The sequence below is a fragment of the Taeniopygia guttata genome, chromosome 2 (genome assembly GCF_048771995.1).
Source record: "Taeniopygia guttata chromosome 2, bTaeGut7.mat, whole genome shotgun sequence".
Lineage (NCBI taxonomy): Eukaryota > Metazoa > Chordata > Aves > Passeriformes > Estrildidae > Taeniopygia > Taeniopygia guttata.
In genome coordinates, this window is record NC_133026.1 from 9,017,297 (window position 1) to 9,033,905 (window position 16,609).

Sequence of the window (16,609 nt, forward strand, 5' to 3'; positions counted from 1 at the left end):
GCTTCTTGCCAAGCTTGTGGCAGTGTCAGCAGTGTTGTGTGCACTCCAATTAATGAAAACTAATCGTTCCTAAGCTGCCTCTCTACTTTCTGGGGATAGTTGCAGTGTCAGTGACCAGTTAAACCCCTCAGTTAAGCTTTGGATTTTGAGCATAAGCTCTTGAAATTTTTCTAGTTGGAAGGTTTCAAAGTGAGCACTTTCTTATTTTTTTCTTTAGGATGTTTAAGACATTCTCTAACATGGGTAATTGTGACTCCAATTTTTTTCACCAGTTTCTGTAAAAAGTATTTGAATTGGTCTTTGCACATAAATGAATGTTTCAAGACAGTACAACATAAAAATATGTGTGCTTTCAGCTGAATATAGTGCATTTTATAATTCCAAAAGCAAGCAATAGAATTGCATGTATAGCATGAATATTTGTATTGGTGAACTGCAGCCCTTACAGGTTCTGTTGTGTTGAAACACTAGTGGAACAGTTCTGTCCTGAATAATGAGATAATTTGTCGTCTAAAAATGAGGAGTTTTCAACTTGTTGATGAGTTTTCTGTGGAATTATTAACTTCTTAAGGAGCTACTCAGCTTATAATTGATATTCTAAGCCACTAAATAAGTACTGAGGTAATGTTTTCTAAAAATGTGTACTGCTGGAATCAAAGATGAAATTGAATAAATACTTTAAAACATTTGTACCTTTTATGCAGTTTGAAGTGGCTTGTAGTGAGGCCCACAGAATGCAGGTGGGACTCCCTATATTCTGATTGTCATTGAGTATGTAAAGAGCAGCATCCATATGCATAGTTCCTGTAGATTTATGGATGTGAAGAATTTCTGAAATGGTGCTATGAATTAAGTGTGTTCAACTCTACTGAGCTATACTGCACTGCTCTTGCAGTTACAGAGAGTTTTCTTTATAAACAGAGACATCTTTATTCATATGTAGAAAAGAGGAGAATGTAGATTTTTAACTGATGAGTTCCTTCAAGCTTTTGAAATGAAAATCTATAATACTGTTGGAGACAACTCTGAACACTTCCAAATGGAGCAAAGTTAATGTTATGTGCTGTGTGTTGCACTGGAGACTGTCACAGTTTATTTTCACTGTTTTTTCAGGCAAATTCTTTGTAAATCTAGGAGTGCATGAAGGCAAGGACTTTTTAAAACTTGATCTGATGCTATGACAGATGCTTAACTCTTACTCTGAGATTTGTGGGTTAGCTTTTTGTGGCACATGGTTACAGCAGAGTGTGTATTCCTGGTGAGCTCTCCTAGGGATAGTTTTTAGCCTGTGCCATATGGATGCATGGTGATCTTTGTGGCAGGAAGAAAAGTTGGTGCTTCCTATGCAGCAATACACTTTGCATTGCAAAGTGCTGCCTTGGTGCAGCAGTGTTTGGTGATCTGCTGTTCAGTCTGTCCCACACACCTCTGGCTGCTCTTTGACATGGGAACTCATTGTTTACTCTTAATGTAGGGATTGGTTTCTCATGTTAGTATACTTAAACTTCTATACTTCGCCTATATCCTACTCCAGTTTTACGTGCTGCTTGGCTTGATTTGGTTCGTGTTCCTTGTTCTGTTTATTTGTATTTTACTTGTAATCTTTTCAAGGACTTTTTTTCTTCTGTACTTTAACAGTTCATAGGAGGGAAGGATTCCAGTGTTACCACTGGTAATGGAAGTGCATTGATGAAGGACTGCTGCTTCAGGCTGAGGAACAGAAATTGGTGTGGTTTGGTGTAGGCTGGGCTGTGTTTCTGGGCTGTTAAAGAATTGATTTGGTTTTGGTTTAGAGGCTTTTCAGATTCTCGCTTCAAGAGTGGACTCTATGTTGGAAGGTGTTATCAGTGAGAAGTTACTATGGAAGATGGAGATGGTATAATAAGATCATAACATTAGCCAACAGAAACTCATTAAGGAGTTAATTTTTTTTTTCTAGACTAGAAGCTGCATACACACCCTAAACTATCTCAGCTGACTCCAGATGTATCAATGATGCCTGAGTAATTTGTGTATGGGCTTGGAAATACAACTCAGGCCCTGCAGCAGACCAATATCTTCCAGCAGCTGTGTCTACAACCTTGACAGGATGGTTTAGGGCATTTCAAACTGCTTCCAGTGCCTGTGTTTGTAGTTAAATGAACCCCATAAGCAACCAGGCTTTTCTCCCTGGCACAATGTGTTATTGATGTGACATGATGAATTGCTCCTGGTGGATGCCCCTCTAGACTTGGATGTCTCAAGAGAAGTCTGTGGGATCTCTTTAAACATTGACTGTAGTCTTGACAGTTTTGCTGTGGTTTCTGAGTGTACATTTGGAGATGGTTATATATAAATGTCTTTAAATGATTTTTTAGATTGTGAAGCAGAATTCGCAATGTATTTTAATGCGTAGAAACCCATAGGGATTCTGTGGAGTTTTCCCTTGAGAATTCTGGGTACCTGGTTTATGTGATTTTTCAAAATCTACTATTGGAAATGAAAGGTAAAATGAAACTTAACACCTTCATACAACTAGTTAGATACAAATATTTGTCCCAGAGAATATCAGCTAGATGGTTATCTGGTAAGTAGTTTGGTTCCATCAAAGGACTTCAGATTGACTACTGTAATATTGATTACATAAAAAGAAGCAGGACTATTCTGGAAAAGTACAGTGAGTTGCTTTTAGTATCCAGGCAAAGGAGTCTTAATCTGACAAGAGAGAGGACAGCAGTAATCATTGCAAGCTCTGCGTGATAGGTGTTTTAGAATGTTTTTCCTGAATGGGACAGCTTCATCAAACTGCTTGTCTCAAGGACAGAAAGTTGTCTTGCCGTGGCAAAAGATTCACGTAAGAATCAGATCATGGTTTTAATTCACATGCTGTTCCATTTCTGATAATTAATTGTTTAAATGTTCTAATGCAAAATGTGTTTGTTAGTTAAATGGGTTATTAAAATTGAAAATGGAGGTGGCTTTCATTTAAAGCTATCTTGAACAGCAGTGTCTTTTTGGTAATTAATCTTTTTGTTGATGTAAATTTGCTGCTTTTGGTGCAATTTATGAAGTGCTCAAAGATTTGTGTGTGCATTCATTGCTTTGGTATAAGTGTGCAGTTTTATTTCATAACCACCAGTCTTAGATCATAATTATCCATTGAATGGTCCAAATCTCACTATGAATTTTTCAGAAATAACTTGATAGGTGTGAAGAGGATATTTGAAGTCTCTCACCCAGACAGCATTATCAGACAGGAGTAGCTAGTGCTGTGGCTCCATGGCCAAACTAACACAAAGCCCTGCTGAAAGGAGGAGGCCTTGCTCCAAATGCTCATGTTTATCTTAAAACTTTAATCTTTGTCTAATGTCCCATTAAATAGATTGAGAAACTGTTTGATAGCAGACTAGCCAAAGTTTGTCTTGGGAATCCCAGTTCAGTTGAGATTGTTAGTCCCCAAGAAAATGTTTTGACTTGGTTTTCTTGGAAAGGTAGCTGGTTAAATTGGTCAGAGCACAAATGCTGAACATCACTCAAGGAGAGCAGGTCATACAGAGGTAATGGAAGTTGCCTCCATTTTTAAGGTGTGCCTGGACATTTTAGCATTCATTTGATAAGTATAAAGTGCTGATTAGTGTACAGCAGCATCTCTGTAATTACCATATAGATGGCATTCAGAGGTGATGTTTTAGGTCTCCTTTTCTAGAAAATAATGAATCCCAAGATCTCTGCTATATGTCATTAGAAGGACGTCCCAATGGTTTTTCTGGTAATTTATCATACATGTGAGGCAGACATCTGTTTGATGTCTAATTTATGAAAGTGAGCATTGCAGAGACCATTACAAGCACATGAAACAACAGTGCTTACAACAACATCTTAGTGTCTCCCCTTAGTAAGGGGCATCAACAGTGTGATTACTTTGTAAGGAAGAAGATACTTCCATGCAAATGTGCTTACAGGTTGCTGTGGCCCCTCCAGTTCTCAGGGTATGTTTTTTAGTGCCCGAGTGCTCTCCAGAGCTGTAGCATGAGGTTCTGTGTGTGTTTACTGCAAATTTGCATATTTGAAACTTTTTTTCAGAGAGGATACAAGGTAGAAAACACCTACTCCAAGAATTCTGTTGTATTCAGGGTATTGTGTCTGTAGCCCTTTGTGTGAACATGTTGTTCAGACCTGCATTTGAGACTCTCTTCTGGCAGGATGTATAAAGTCATTACAGAATGCTTTTGATATGAAGAAAGGATGGGGCAGGCAGCCTTTGCTTACTGTAGTAATGCTCAGTGCCATTGGGTTTGGCTGTGCCTTTCAGTGGGGGCTGCACAGCATCCTTTATCCTTTCTCCATTAACCTGTGTTGTGCCAGTGCCACCACCCTCGTGCATCTGCAGCAGGAGCACTCTGCTCAGGTGCTGTGTTTTGGCAGAGGCAGTGGTGAGGCTCTGGGGGTGGAGAATAAAGGAAACAAGGTTCACTGGTTGGGGAGGTGGTGCAGTGAGTGGGGCCTGAGCAGTGGCCCTGCTTGGACAGGGTAATTCCCTTTGCACACTGTCCTGAGGAGATTATCAATATTTCTCACTGTGACAGTACATGCATGGGAGAGCATTTGCTGGCAGCTCACCATTTATCTCAACACCTTTGATTTTTGGAGGTGAATGATGGCATGGCAGTATAGCATCGTTCTGTGGCTGAAAGAATCTTCCTGTGCTGCCTTTGACCCTTGGGCACTAATGCTGCTGCCTGTTTTGTAACCTGCACAGTTGCTTTTACAGCCACACTGTGAGCTCGAGTAAAGAATTGATGTGGCTGAACTTGCTTTCATTTGGAGATGCTGTTTTCAGCATATCAATTCCTGATCTAGTTCCCAGCAGCAGCCAGGATACAGGGGTCTTGGTAGAAGTGACTGCCATAGGAAATGTGACACTTGTAGTTTATCATGTATTGTAATTTCAGCTAATGCCTTAGATTACTATAATGAATCTAGAGTTTTAGCTGCATTGTGGACTGCTTCAAATTGTGGGGTTTGACTCCTTTCCTCCCTTCCCCTGTTATATGGTGCTTTCCTGCCCATTTTTTTTTCAATACATGAGTCTTTCCGGTGCTGAAAGAGATTAGCTCATGGGTCCAACAGAAAGTAACAATTCAGTGTTTTCTTTTGGATCAGTGAATTAGTGCAACTTGTTTGGTTCCATGATCAAAAGGCAGGAAAGGAGAACAATCACATCTTTTAAGTAGTGTTCTGCCCTGAGCTGAAAGGGAAAAAATCCTGTTTCTGTGTTACAGCTGGAGACTCCTCAGGGTGGAGAGATCACGACCTGCCTTATTTTGAGCTGCAGTGTGATATTTAGTACAGTAGTTGTTGTTATTTGACCTGTTTAGAGGTGAAATTCTTTTCCTGTGACTACAGAAAAACAAGGTAGTATTCCATGGTTTGCAGGGAGCAGGTTTAATGTTTTACCCCGAGGAACAAGACAGTTGTTGCATTTGAATTGGCAATGTTTTTTCTAAATGTTGTGGTTTCATGGGGGTGCTGGCATTGTGCCAGTGTCAAACCATGACACTAAAAGTAAATTTTACTGGAAGTGTTACCTCCAATGCAATTATTTTTAGACAGGTTTGTTAGTGTACAGTCTTCTGTGTTGCTGGAGGTTTTGTGTTCCAATCTCCACACTAACATTTTGGTTTCTGTAACTTCAGTTTTGCTACCTAGTAACAGCAGGAGTCCTCAAGTCCTTCATTTTGTTTTGATGGTGGGCTACCATGAGTTCTTTGAACAAGCATTTGCCTTTTTCTAAAAAGTTTCCTGTCATCTGCTGTTATTGATAGATAAGAAGTCTTTCTCATTTGCTTTCTTGAGGTTTCTCACCTTTTGTTCTCTCTTGATCTTTGCTGTTTTTACAGCACCACAAATTCTTCATTAGAAGTGTACTCCAACATTTTTATTGAAATGGAATCTAATACTCTGTCCTCCCATAAGCTTCTGGTAATACCTAGATTATAATATACTGAATTTATCTCCGAGCAGTGGTTAGTAATACTCTTAAGTATCACTGGTTTAGCATTTCAATTTTCTGAAGCTTGGAAGTTGTATTTATATAGTATTTCCCCTTTTTAGAAAGGCCTTTTTTTTTTCCTTTCCTTTTCTTTTTGCTGCTTAGTTTTCTTAATCTAATATGCTGCTCACATTCAGTAAAAAATGGACTGGAAGTACCAAAATCACTATAATAAGAGGAATCATTAAAAAAAACCCCAATGCCCTGCATTTGAACTGTTTGGAAAAGGCCTTTTTTTGTGAAAAGGTTATCGGGGATGGAAAGGTTCTGCTAAAATAGAATTACAGAGCTGAAATGTTATTGTTTTGCTGAGTGGTGCTATTAATCATCCTGATTTAGGGAGTAAAAGCATAAACAGGGTCTGAGTAGCTATGAGATTGTATTAATGTGTATTTGTTGGTAGATACAACAAATTACAGTGCAGCACCCTCCTGCTGCCTTCTCTCAAAATTTTTGGTATTTTTTCCTTTTGCCTGCTGTACATAGCTGTCAGAATCATAAAGGAGTAGTTTCTCTGACAAGTCCTGCCCCTTTTGCTGTCTCAGGATAATCCATCTTGCTGAGCATTCTGCAGTGCACTGCAGAAGAGTGGTTGCTCTGTCTTACTTGAGAGAATTGCAGGAAGAGCACTGGAGAATTGTTCCCAGGGCTGCTGACAGCAATCACCTGATGTTTGAACACGTGCTGATACCAAGTGCTGACCTCTTCCTTTGCTGTGCAGGCTGATAAGGCATGGCCAAGTCTTGGTTGGGCTTTGGTGTGGCAATAATCCACTGAGAAGCTGGATTGATATCAGGGAGAGTCCATGATCTTCCCTTAAATAACTTTGTTTCTGCAGCTGTTGTGTTGGGGAGGAGAGGATTCACTTGCAGAATAGGCTGGGACACAGTGGGAGATTAAAAACTGAGAGCTTACATGATAGGTTGTTTTGTTTTTATTCAAACTCCAGGTAACGAGAAAATTTGGATTATAAATAGAAAGCTTAACAGTGGGAGTAATACAGTATATAGATCATTTGTACACGTGAGTGAATGACCTTCATAACTAACCTATGAGTCATTCCTTTGAGAATAAATTGGACTACAAAACAATTAACTGCTGTGGTACTTGCTGATTGATATGCTAGACTGACAAAACTGGCCTATTTTAAAAATGGACATAGAGCTTGTTTTGGAAATTATAATAATTCCCATATTTCCATGCTAAGTGTTGGTTAACTTCTGTAAAGATACTAATAGGTCATCTTTATATTGAGGAAAACTTGCTTTACATGGAAAAAAAAAGAAGCTACAAAACAAAAAGTGTCCTAGGTAGGAAAAAATCTTAACCACTTGCTTGCCAGTGTATGTAAGAGAAAAGTTTAGTCTTCTGTTGTTTTACTCAATAACTGGAGTTTGGGAGAGGGGTAGGGATATTTTTTAGCAGCTGCTCTTGTTCAGCATAAATATATTGTGATGTATCACATTTAAGTATTTGCACGTAAAACAGATGGTAACTTACATATTTTTATTATCATATTGATTACTTAATGATGAATAATGTATATTGTATTGACTTGGTGATTTATCATAAATCAGCTTGGATTTTTGTGGATGTACCAGAAGTGAAACAAATACTTCATTTCTGACCTTCTCCTTGTCAGTTGTAGTTCTGAACAGTCAGGCAGTCACAAGTCTTTTCCTTGCTTTCATACCTCTATTGCTGCTGTCACCAGGTTCTGCATTTTTCATTAAAAGCTTATTCTGAGCTTTCAGTACTGAGTTTCTATGTGAAAAACTTGGTAAAATCATTGGTGTTCTCAGCAGCACTCATTTTGGGAGAGTTGTGATTGATGAAGAGAGTAGTTGTAGTTCCTAAACTTTTCTGGTTTTAATGTAAGTATTATGTTTATTGACTTTCTGGTTTATGATAGCAATTTTTTTCTGTTTTTCTTTGTCTCAAGAGATTTTAGAGAAAAGCAGTTTTCTGATAATTCTAGTAAATAAAGACTGCTTGTGTAGGTGCTGGTGTCGTACCCCATGGCCTGACACTTCCCCCATTGTTTTTTCCTTTTTGGAAAGAGACTATTGTCTTCCTGGTGGGGATGTAACAATAGCTGAATGACATAAGAGTGGAACTTGAATTTGAAATAACATTTTATCCATGACCCCCTTTCTCTATTTTTGCCCTTTCTCTCCTGCTTGGTACAGACCAAATGCCTCTTTGGGACACTGTGTGTAAACGTCCATACTTTGCTGCTAAATGTTAATCAGAATACGTGTTTGAAGTATCTGATGTGGCAAGTGCTAAATTAAACACTTGGAACACTTTAGGATTATGAGTCATCAATCCCTGGCTGCTGTTTTTAGATTTCAATAATTAATACAACCTATCTGGAAGTTACTTTTCAGATCATGGTGATCCACAATAAATCTTGAATAGAAATAAGCTGGAAAGTTCAGGTACCTGTATGCAATATTTTCCATTAGGTGTACTAGTTTTTAATGCTAAACAGGTAAAATAAGGAAATCAACTACTTTATGTATATAAAATTATTTTTAGGTTCAGAAGCAAGCAGAATTTAAACCAGAGGGAGCATAGCAATTAACTTTGAGGGAGTCTTATTTCAGTAGCCTCAAATATTTCAAAGGAAGAATCTTACCTGTTAACAAGAAATGTTCTTTTTAAAATGAATAATCCCTAATTATTAAATACAGAATCACTCAGTAATATTTATCTCTTAAATGTTGTCTTCTGTTTTGTAGAAGACCCTTTTGAGGACTTCTTCGGTGGCAGGCGGGGTCCAAGGGGAAGCAGAAACAGAGGTGGTGGTGGATCATTTTTCTCTGCCTTTGGTGGATTCCCTGCTTTTGGAAGTGGTTTCTCTCCATTTGACACAGGTAAATATCATCACATTTAAGAAGGAATGTGATTTTGGCTCATAAAGGATTGCAATATAATAAGCTGGCTTCTCCATTCAGGCAATTCTAGGACTCTTTTTTTTTTTTTTTTTTTTTTTTTTTTTTTTTTTAATTAAGCTGCTGTCTGTAAGATGTAAGTGTAAATTAAGTATTTGGGCTACTTGAAAGTTCATATATAGTGAACAGATCTCTAAGAAGTAGAACTTCCTGCTTCCTTATTTTGGTGCTACAGTTTTATCATGGCACTAGAATTCTTTTGTTCTGTTTGCTTTCAGGGGTGTGATGGCTTTTATTACAGATCCTGAAAAACATGTGCCTAAACCCCATGGTAGTGCTTAGGGTGCTGGGAATCTGGGCATCGGTTGGGGTGTTACTGATGCAGGACTTGTTCTGTCTGCCAGCTCGGGGCATCCCGACATATGCACTAAAGCTTTTGATCAGATTCATTAGAGTTGCTGGCTTTCCCCTGAGGGCAGAGTGTGGATAAAGGTTGAATGCCTTTCAGGGGAGGAGCTGACAAATGGTTTTTGGACAATGCTGTGCATTTGGAACTTGAACTGTGGGTCCATATGAGAGAAATGGACGGGGCTGGAGCTGTGGTTTTATTCTCGGGCTGGTGTTAATGCCATCTAGTCACTGATGCTGTGTGATGAAACCAGCAGAGGGCTTCCTGAAAGTAGGATGTAGTCTGAATGGATGATAAATTTGGATCCCACAGTCATGAAAAATTACATTTTATTCAAATGCCTTCTTTTTCAATAGGTTTTTCTTCGTTTGGCTCCCTGGGACATGGAGGCATTACTTCGTCATTCTCCTCTACGTCATTTGGTGGCAGTGGAATGGGAAACTTCAAATCAGTATCAACCTCCACTAAAATAGTTAATGGCAGAAAAATTACTACAAAGAGGTAAGTGATATAAATATATTTATATGAAACTATATGTAGAGACTTACCATACCTATAGTTACATGCTTATAAATATACTGTATCTTTGCGCACACACACATACAGTGATACATGTTTTTATGTTTTACTTCTGTTATTATGTTCATCATATTACGTGATTTCTCTGAATGCTTAAAAGCATTTTGAAATACTTTTTTGGGTTCTCTGTCTCTTCTTGGCATTGTTGAGTTACTTAATGCTGTAGCTGGAGCTCTTTTAGGCTTCAGAGCCTCCTGTGTAGTGCTGCACATTTTATTATGGTCCTTGACTGCTGTCTGCCCAGTCAGCTTGAACTTCTGGAAGAAAAGTGTGCTTGGTGTCTAGTGATTGTGAAACTTAGAACTGGGAATTGGGAAGAATTTTAGTTTTGCAGATGTTATGAAAGGTTTTTACCTAGCATCTGCTTAGTGTGCTTTCGTAGGTAGTGTTTAAGTGAAGTCTCTCTAGTAACTTTTTTCTGTCTGTTAAATGAAATAAGCAACTGAAGCTTGCTTTGGAGAAAAATGTACCTGTTTGTTGGAAAGTGAATTTTCAAGTCTTGTATACAGTGTACTTTCTCTCCATTTCATGTTTGTGAAAGGGAAATCATTGCATTTGGGAAACCCAAGTCTTAGTTAGCTATAGAATAACCTACATGGAATACTGAAATCAATATAGGAGTACTGAACAAGTAGTTAAGTGTAATTTCACTACTTAATAGAAAATTACAGAAAAGTGAGGGAGGATTAATTGTTTTTGTTTGTTAGCTTGGGTCCCATACTTGTAAGTGCAAGGTTCTTCCCTGAACTGTAGTGCTGGAGAGCTCCTATCATCTTGACCACTTAATAACAGCCTCTGGATCACCTGCTGGTGTGGTCATTATAGTTTTCTATGAGTGTATTCCAGAAAAATCTGAAAACTCAAAAGCTCTTTAATAATCTCTCTTTTCAATCAGAGATACTTGAATTTTGTAACATGCATACTGGTCATAAAGTTGGTGTATAGTAGGTCTACAAATTACTAGCTCTGATCAAATTACAAGTGGGTTTAAGACTGTCTTGTGTACAAAATGATGATTAGATCTAGAATATCATTTAACAAACATGTAGGGACTAAATGCAGTGTCAAGATGGTGCAGTTGATCTGTCAAGGCTTTAAGGCCTAGATAACAGTGTGTAGTGTGAGCAAAGCTGTGACAATGTATGAGGTGGCAGCTGTAACTGTGAACTCTACATCCTGGAGGATTCCAACTTCCAGAAGGCAATTTTCCTGACTAAGCAGTGGGGAAGTGCAGGCGGGTACTGCTGACAGCTCTGGTGCTGGTAAATACCAAAGCTTGCCAAGTACAGTTGCATTAAGCAGGTGGTGCTCCCTTACAGTTTGTTATCTAAACCCAAGGTCTGGTGTGTGTTTAAAACTGCCTGCAGTGCTCTAAAATGGCTCATGGTGTTTTTGTCCTGCAGGATTGTTGAGAATGGACAAGAGAGAGTAGAAGTTGAAGAAGATGGCCAGTTAAGGTCGCTAACAATAAATGGTAAGGAGCAGCTGCTACGCTTGGATAACAAGTAATTCAACGCACGCATTTAACAGAAATTTTAAGCTCTAACAGCCACCATTTGAGGATTGACAGGAACATTTTTTGAAGATTTCAAACGAATTCAACTTTCTGTATATCCGTACTCAATCTTAAGTAGTATAAGTAGCTCACAGAAGCTCGTATTTGTCATAGACTTTTGAGTTACTCATTGGGACCACATCAATTGGACCATTTTTTGTCCTTAAAATTGTTGTAAACTTCTGTATGCACTTTTCTTTTCTTATCTGTGATCAAGGTGAACCATGATTCTTCAGTAGTGCTAGGGCGAGATGTACACTAACACTAGCATGAATCTTGCTTTTTCCAATTTGAAATGTGAGCCAATTGGTAGTTCAAGTCTGCTGTGAAGTTAACAGTTCCAGGATAACCTTTTTAATAATTTCAACTTTTTTTTTTTTTTTTTTAATGTTTAGTAGTGAACAATGTTAATACATTTCTGGTAATGCATTTCTGGTTTAAATAAATTAAGGATGTTTTCTAGTTGTGCATGAATGCAGACAACTTTAGTAAGTTTTGACAAATGTTTAAATGTGTAATGTAAGCAAAAGGTAAACAAAAGTGAAGCCAGTGAGCTGAGTCTTTTGTCATTTGCTAAAAAAAAATTCAAAATGAATAAATGCTGATGTTTGTGGTGCATTCTTTCATGAATGGCATTTGTAACCTTCCTGTGTCTGTGTGTGATTTGGGCAACTTGGGAAAACGGTGCTTTTTTTTTTTTTTTCCTCCCCTTATCTTTTTCTTCAATCTTAAGGATGAGGGCCTTTTTTCTTCGCGGATGTTTTCTTCAGTGTGACTGAAAACATGATTTTTAATTTCATTTCTAAATCTGTATTTGAAGCACCTGTTTTTAAGAAGCATTCAGAGACTGACTCTCTTAACTCCATCTTTTGCCCTAATATGTAGTTATTTTAAGTCTAGGCCTAAAGCAACTCTATTTTAAAAAGTTTTCTAAAGTTGTTCTGAGATTTGCTTCAAAAAATAATCTGTAGTAAATATAAATATACATTTGATAAATTTATTTATTTAACATTTAATAATTACAAAAAGACTTGAGAATTACGAGATTTTTTTTTTTGAGAATAAATAATTGCTTTGAAGATTTGGACAAAATTATTAGGATTATGATATCTCACTCTTATTTTTAATTCTCAACCAAAAATCAAAAGATGGATTAATGCCCTTTTTTAAATTAATGGAGTGAAGTAATGTGCTCATTTGTAGCTAAGACCAGATTTTCAAAGCTTAGTGAAAGATGAATTGGTTTTGGTGTGTCACAGAGAAAGTGTGCAGGGAACTAATGGTGTGTGTTAACACCTGCCAGGTTCTGGATTGTTCCATGCACAGATCATGGATCTGCAGTTTTCATCTGTGTACCAGCTTTGAACATCTGGTCTTCACAAAACTCTGAAGAGTGTCTTAGTGGTTAACAAAAAAAAAAAAAAAGCATGGTGTTTTCAAATGATCACCTAATGCCTTTTTGCTGAACACCATCTGCTTTGTACTAACAAATGTGTTGATTATTAAATACATTGAAAAGAGATGCTCTTGTTTTTCATGCAGGAAAACCATTTCAACTTAAGCCAAACCAAGCTAACAAACTGTTACAACAGAATTTGTATTTGCAGTAAAGTTAATATATTGTACTTTTGTCCCTCTGCCATTAATGCTAATTTGATAGAACTGAAAAAAACCCAACATGTAGAAGAAAAAATAAATATATACTTTGGTTTTGGGACTAAAGCAGTTATATACCTTTTCAAGTTCTTTCCAGAGTTCCTGTCACTTCAGTGTTGTGTTTTTGATGTAGAAGCACAAACTTAGAACTAAACTTAGTTTAGAACTAAACAGTGTTTTCTTGTTAATGCTGTTTTTTCCCCTCCCCATGTATGTTACTTCTTGATCCAGATAACTAAACATGACATTTATTTCAAAATTTGGCTTTGTTGTGATGTCTTGAGTTATTAAAAATGTTAATTTATATTTATAGGATGCAGTGTGCTCCTTTAAATTATGTAAATTGTAAAAAGTGCTTTAAAATTGATTAACCAATTCAAATAAAATTAGGACAATCTGGAGTTGAGTTTGAATGCCTTCCTCTGGATACCCATAAGTTTTTATATAAAAGTGCCAAACTTCGCCTTCTAGTTTTATTCCAAGTCATCTTCTTTAACATTTAAATTACCTTGCTCAGGTCAAGAACACAGTTAGGGTGGCAGATCTGTACCCACATGCTTATTTTCTTGCCTTCTCCTCACAGTGTTACACACAAACAGGTCACATCAGGATTCTGTAATGAAAATTTTTAACACTTAATATGCTCAAGATCCAGTGTTTTGGATAGTGTCTGATCTGACTTCAGATCCCTGAAGCTGCTTATCAGAGCTGGCCAAAATGCAGCATTGAAATGGCAGTGCTGCATTTCGTTGGTAGAAATTGGCAAAACACAGGGAATGAGTCAGCAGAAGGCAGAATTTGGCAGTAGATTCCTGCAGGAAAGAGCTACCCACACACCAGCATTTCCATAGGCTGGTAGTTGAACTGGATATGTGGTCTTGGTCCAAATACATCATTGGACCAGCAATTCCACTTCCAGGTTTAAAAACTTGTAATAATTCACTTGACCTAAACCTAACAGTCTCCATCTCTTTCAGTTTGTTTTTTGAAGTAACATCACATCCAACCTTTTTTTTTTTTTTATGCAACATCTTGCATCCAGCTCCTTTTTTAAAACACAAATCCACATTCCGTGTTATATTTAGAATTTCTTTGCTGAATTTAGTTGTTTTCTCTTGAAAACCCACTTGTTAGGTTGCTTTGAAAAAAATTTTGTTGTTCCTTGCTAATACATAATTTGCATGGATGTACGAGACCTGCTTATTAGAAGTGATAGATCATCAAGGGCAGCACATTTCATTAAACTTCAATTTTGGCCAAAATAGCACGAAATAATTAATAATAGAAAAGGTTCTTGATAGCAAATGCTAGGTACAGTGGGATGAGGCAGCTTTCAAATCCAGGTTCTGGCAGGATTAAAAGTGCCATCTTTCAATAAATGAGGGATTAATTTTGAATGTTTAGGGACACCATCCCATTTAAATTAAGCTTCCTGGAAAAACAGCAGTTTGGAAAAACCAAGATGGAGTTTTTGAATCTGCTAAGTCATTTAGTCTTTCATGCTCTGCTTCAAAGTTCATTGATGGATACAAGAACTTTGTAATGCTTTTTCCTGCTGCAGCCTCTTTGCAGTCCCTTGTGCATGGCAGTAATCCCAGTGCAGCACACTAACCCCAGTTTCTCTATAGATTGCATGGCACCCCTTCCACTTGGCTTTACTGAAGGAGTTGGGATTTTGTGTTGGAATGCTTCACACTGTCAAATGCTGCACTCCTGCAGTGCTCAGTTCTCAGAATATCTCTCTGCTGAGAATCAGAGGGGTTGGTTTGTGGTGTAGGTGACAAAGCTGCTCTGCAGAGAACGTGTGCGTAGCATTTGCAAGGTGGATCCTGTATCAACTTGTGGTTAATTGGTGAGTTGAGTTGGAATGGTGAAAACAAGGTTGTAAAAGATTTAAAAACCCATCATCTCTAAGCCCAGAGGGTTTGTATCTCTTCTCAGTCTTTGTGTTTGGTTATCCTGTTTCCTTGACTCCTTCAGTGTTTTGGCATTAGGTGTAACTGGAGGTTTGTCTTTTGTATTTAGCTGTGCTGTGTTTCACACCATCTGTGAGATAGTCCAGTGATAAAGTTAGATTTTATTTTTTATTTTTGGAAATGGAAATTCAGGAACTCATCCTGAATCTGCTTCTGTTCTGTTCGAGAAGTGAGCTTAATATTTCCTTTGCCCGAGTTTAATCTGTGGTTGTAACAGGATAGTGCTTCTGATGGTGGTTGTTTTGCAGAATGAATGCTACAGCTGTTTGATGCTTGTGGTCAGAGAACCTTTGAAAAGGGGGGATTAGTATTTAAAATACTTGTTAACCTTTTTGTGGAAGTGTTTCTTAGTATTTTTGGAAAATTTGCCTCTTTGGTTGTGATTTTTGGATATTACGGTGTTTAGGCTTATTTTTAAGTCATGGTATTCTCACGGGCTAATGGCAGTATGGACATGAGTAATCTGCCAGTCAGCAGTAACCAAACTTTGAAACTTCCCCTTTTTTAAAATAAGAAAACCTGTTTGTACTGTCTGCTCCCTCAGGACTCGTTTACTTTACGATTGAATTGTGACCACAGACTTGCTTTACCTAGTACTCAACATAGTTTGGGTTTTCTCATTATTGTTTGTCTTCAAGTGGTTGTTGTAGGTACAGAACTTCTTATCTTCCACCTGAAATGCTGCAATGGTCCTTACCTTGCACTAAGGCTGGAATGAAGAATGTTGACTTTGTTGACTCTACCTTTGAATTTATAATTCTAGTGGGTTTCCTACTTGGTTTTGAAAAATATACCTTGGTTAGAGTCGGTTGTTGAGTAGAGTGCACTCCTGAAAGGTTAGACTGAAGGTGGTTGGTTCATACTCTGCTATATAGGTCATACATTCACAAAATAATAAACCTTATGTTTGAGATGCAGCTGTCAGATTAAAAAAAAAAAAAAAAAGAATTAATTAAAATCCTGTGATGATCAGAGCAGTAACCCTGAACCTCTGCAAACTGTGCTGATTGAAACTCATTGAAACTTCTCTGAAAGCTCTGTTGTGGCAGACTCAGCGCTGCATTAGGTGTTATCTCACTTAAAACAGCTGGTAGAAAGTTAATCAAAACCCCACATGAGTACTTTATGCTCTGTCATGCTGCTGTGGCCAAAAGATAGGCAGGAGTTGGGAGGTGATAGTGGCCAGGCCTGAAAGATGGGCTGTCCTGGTGTGAGGTAGATTGCACTGATGGCCTGACTGCTAATTACCTTCTGCATAAAGGAAGTGGAAGACTTTCAGATGTTGTCAGCTTCAAAATGTTCTGGTGGGGATTAAAGTATGCTTAATTGAGAAGATAAGTAAAATTTTTATCAGGACACTGTTAAATAGAATTCTCTTTAGTTTCTCTGGTATTTACAATAAAGTTAACTTTGCAGCATATTGAGTTAATTTTGAAGTCACTAAAATAGGTATTTTTTGAACCTGTCTTAAAACTGACAGTCAAGAAAACATATTTTTAGAGGCTT

The 16,609-nt window shown here is 37.7% G+C and overlaps 1 protein-coding gene and 1 long non-coding RNA gene across 6 annotated transcripts in view; one reads left to right on the forward strand and one right to left on the reverse strand.

Annotated features, from left to right (window-relative positions):
- Nucleotides 1-16,609, forward strand: part of DNAJB6 (DnaJ heat shock protein family (Hsp40) member B6) — a 59,065-nt gene that overhangs the window by 16,068 nt on the left and 26,388 nt on the right. For all 5 annotated transcript variants that reach the window (XM_030264278.4, XM_012571386.5, XM_030264275.4 and 2 more), the window contains 3 exons: nucleotides 8,776-8,910; nucleotides 9,694-9,838; nucleotides 11,320-11,390. In XM_030264278.4, coding sequence (XP_030120138.1) covers nucleotides 8,776-8,910; nucleotides 9,694-9,838; nucleotides 11,320-11,390 — 351 coding nt within the window. The remainder of the gene's footprint in view (nucleotides 1-8,775; nucleotides 8,911-9,693; nucleotides 9,839-11,319; nucleotides 11,391-16,609) is intronic.
- On the reverse strand, nucleotides 5,408-13,832 carry LOC115493620 (uncharacterized). Its single transcript, XR_012054425.1, has 2 exons — nucleotides 13,636-13,832; nucleotides 5,408-8,672 (listed from the first exon to the last, which is right to left on the reverse strand). It is a non-coding gene; the product is annotated as an uncharacterized lncRNA (long non-coding RNA).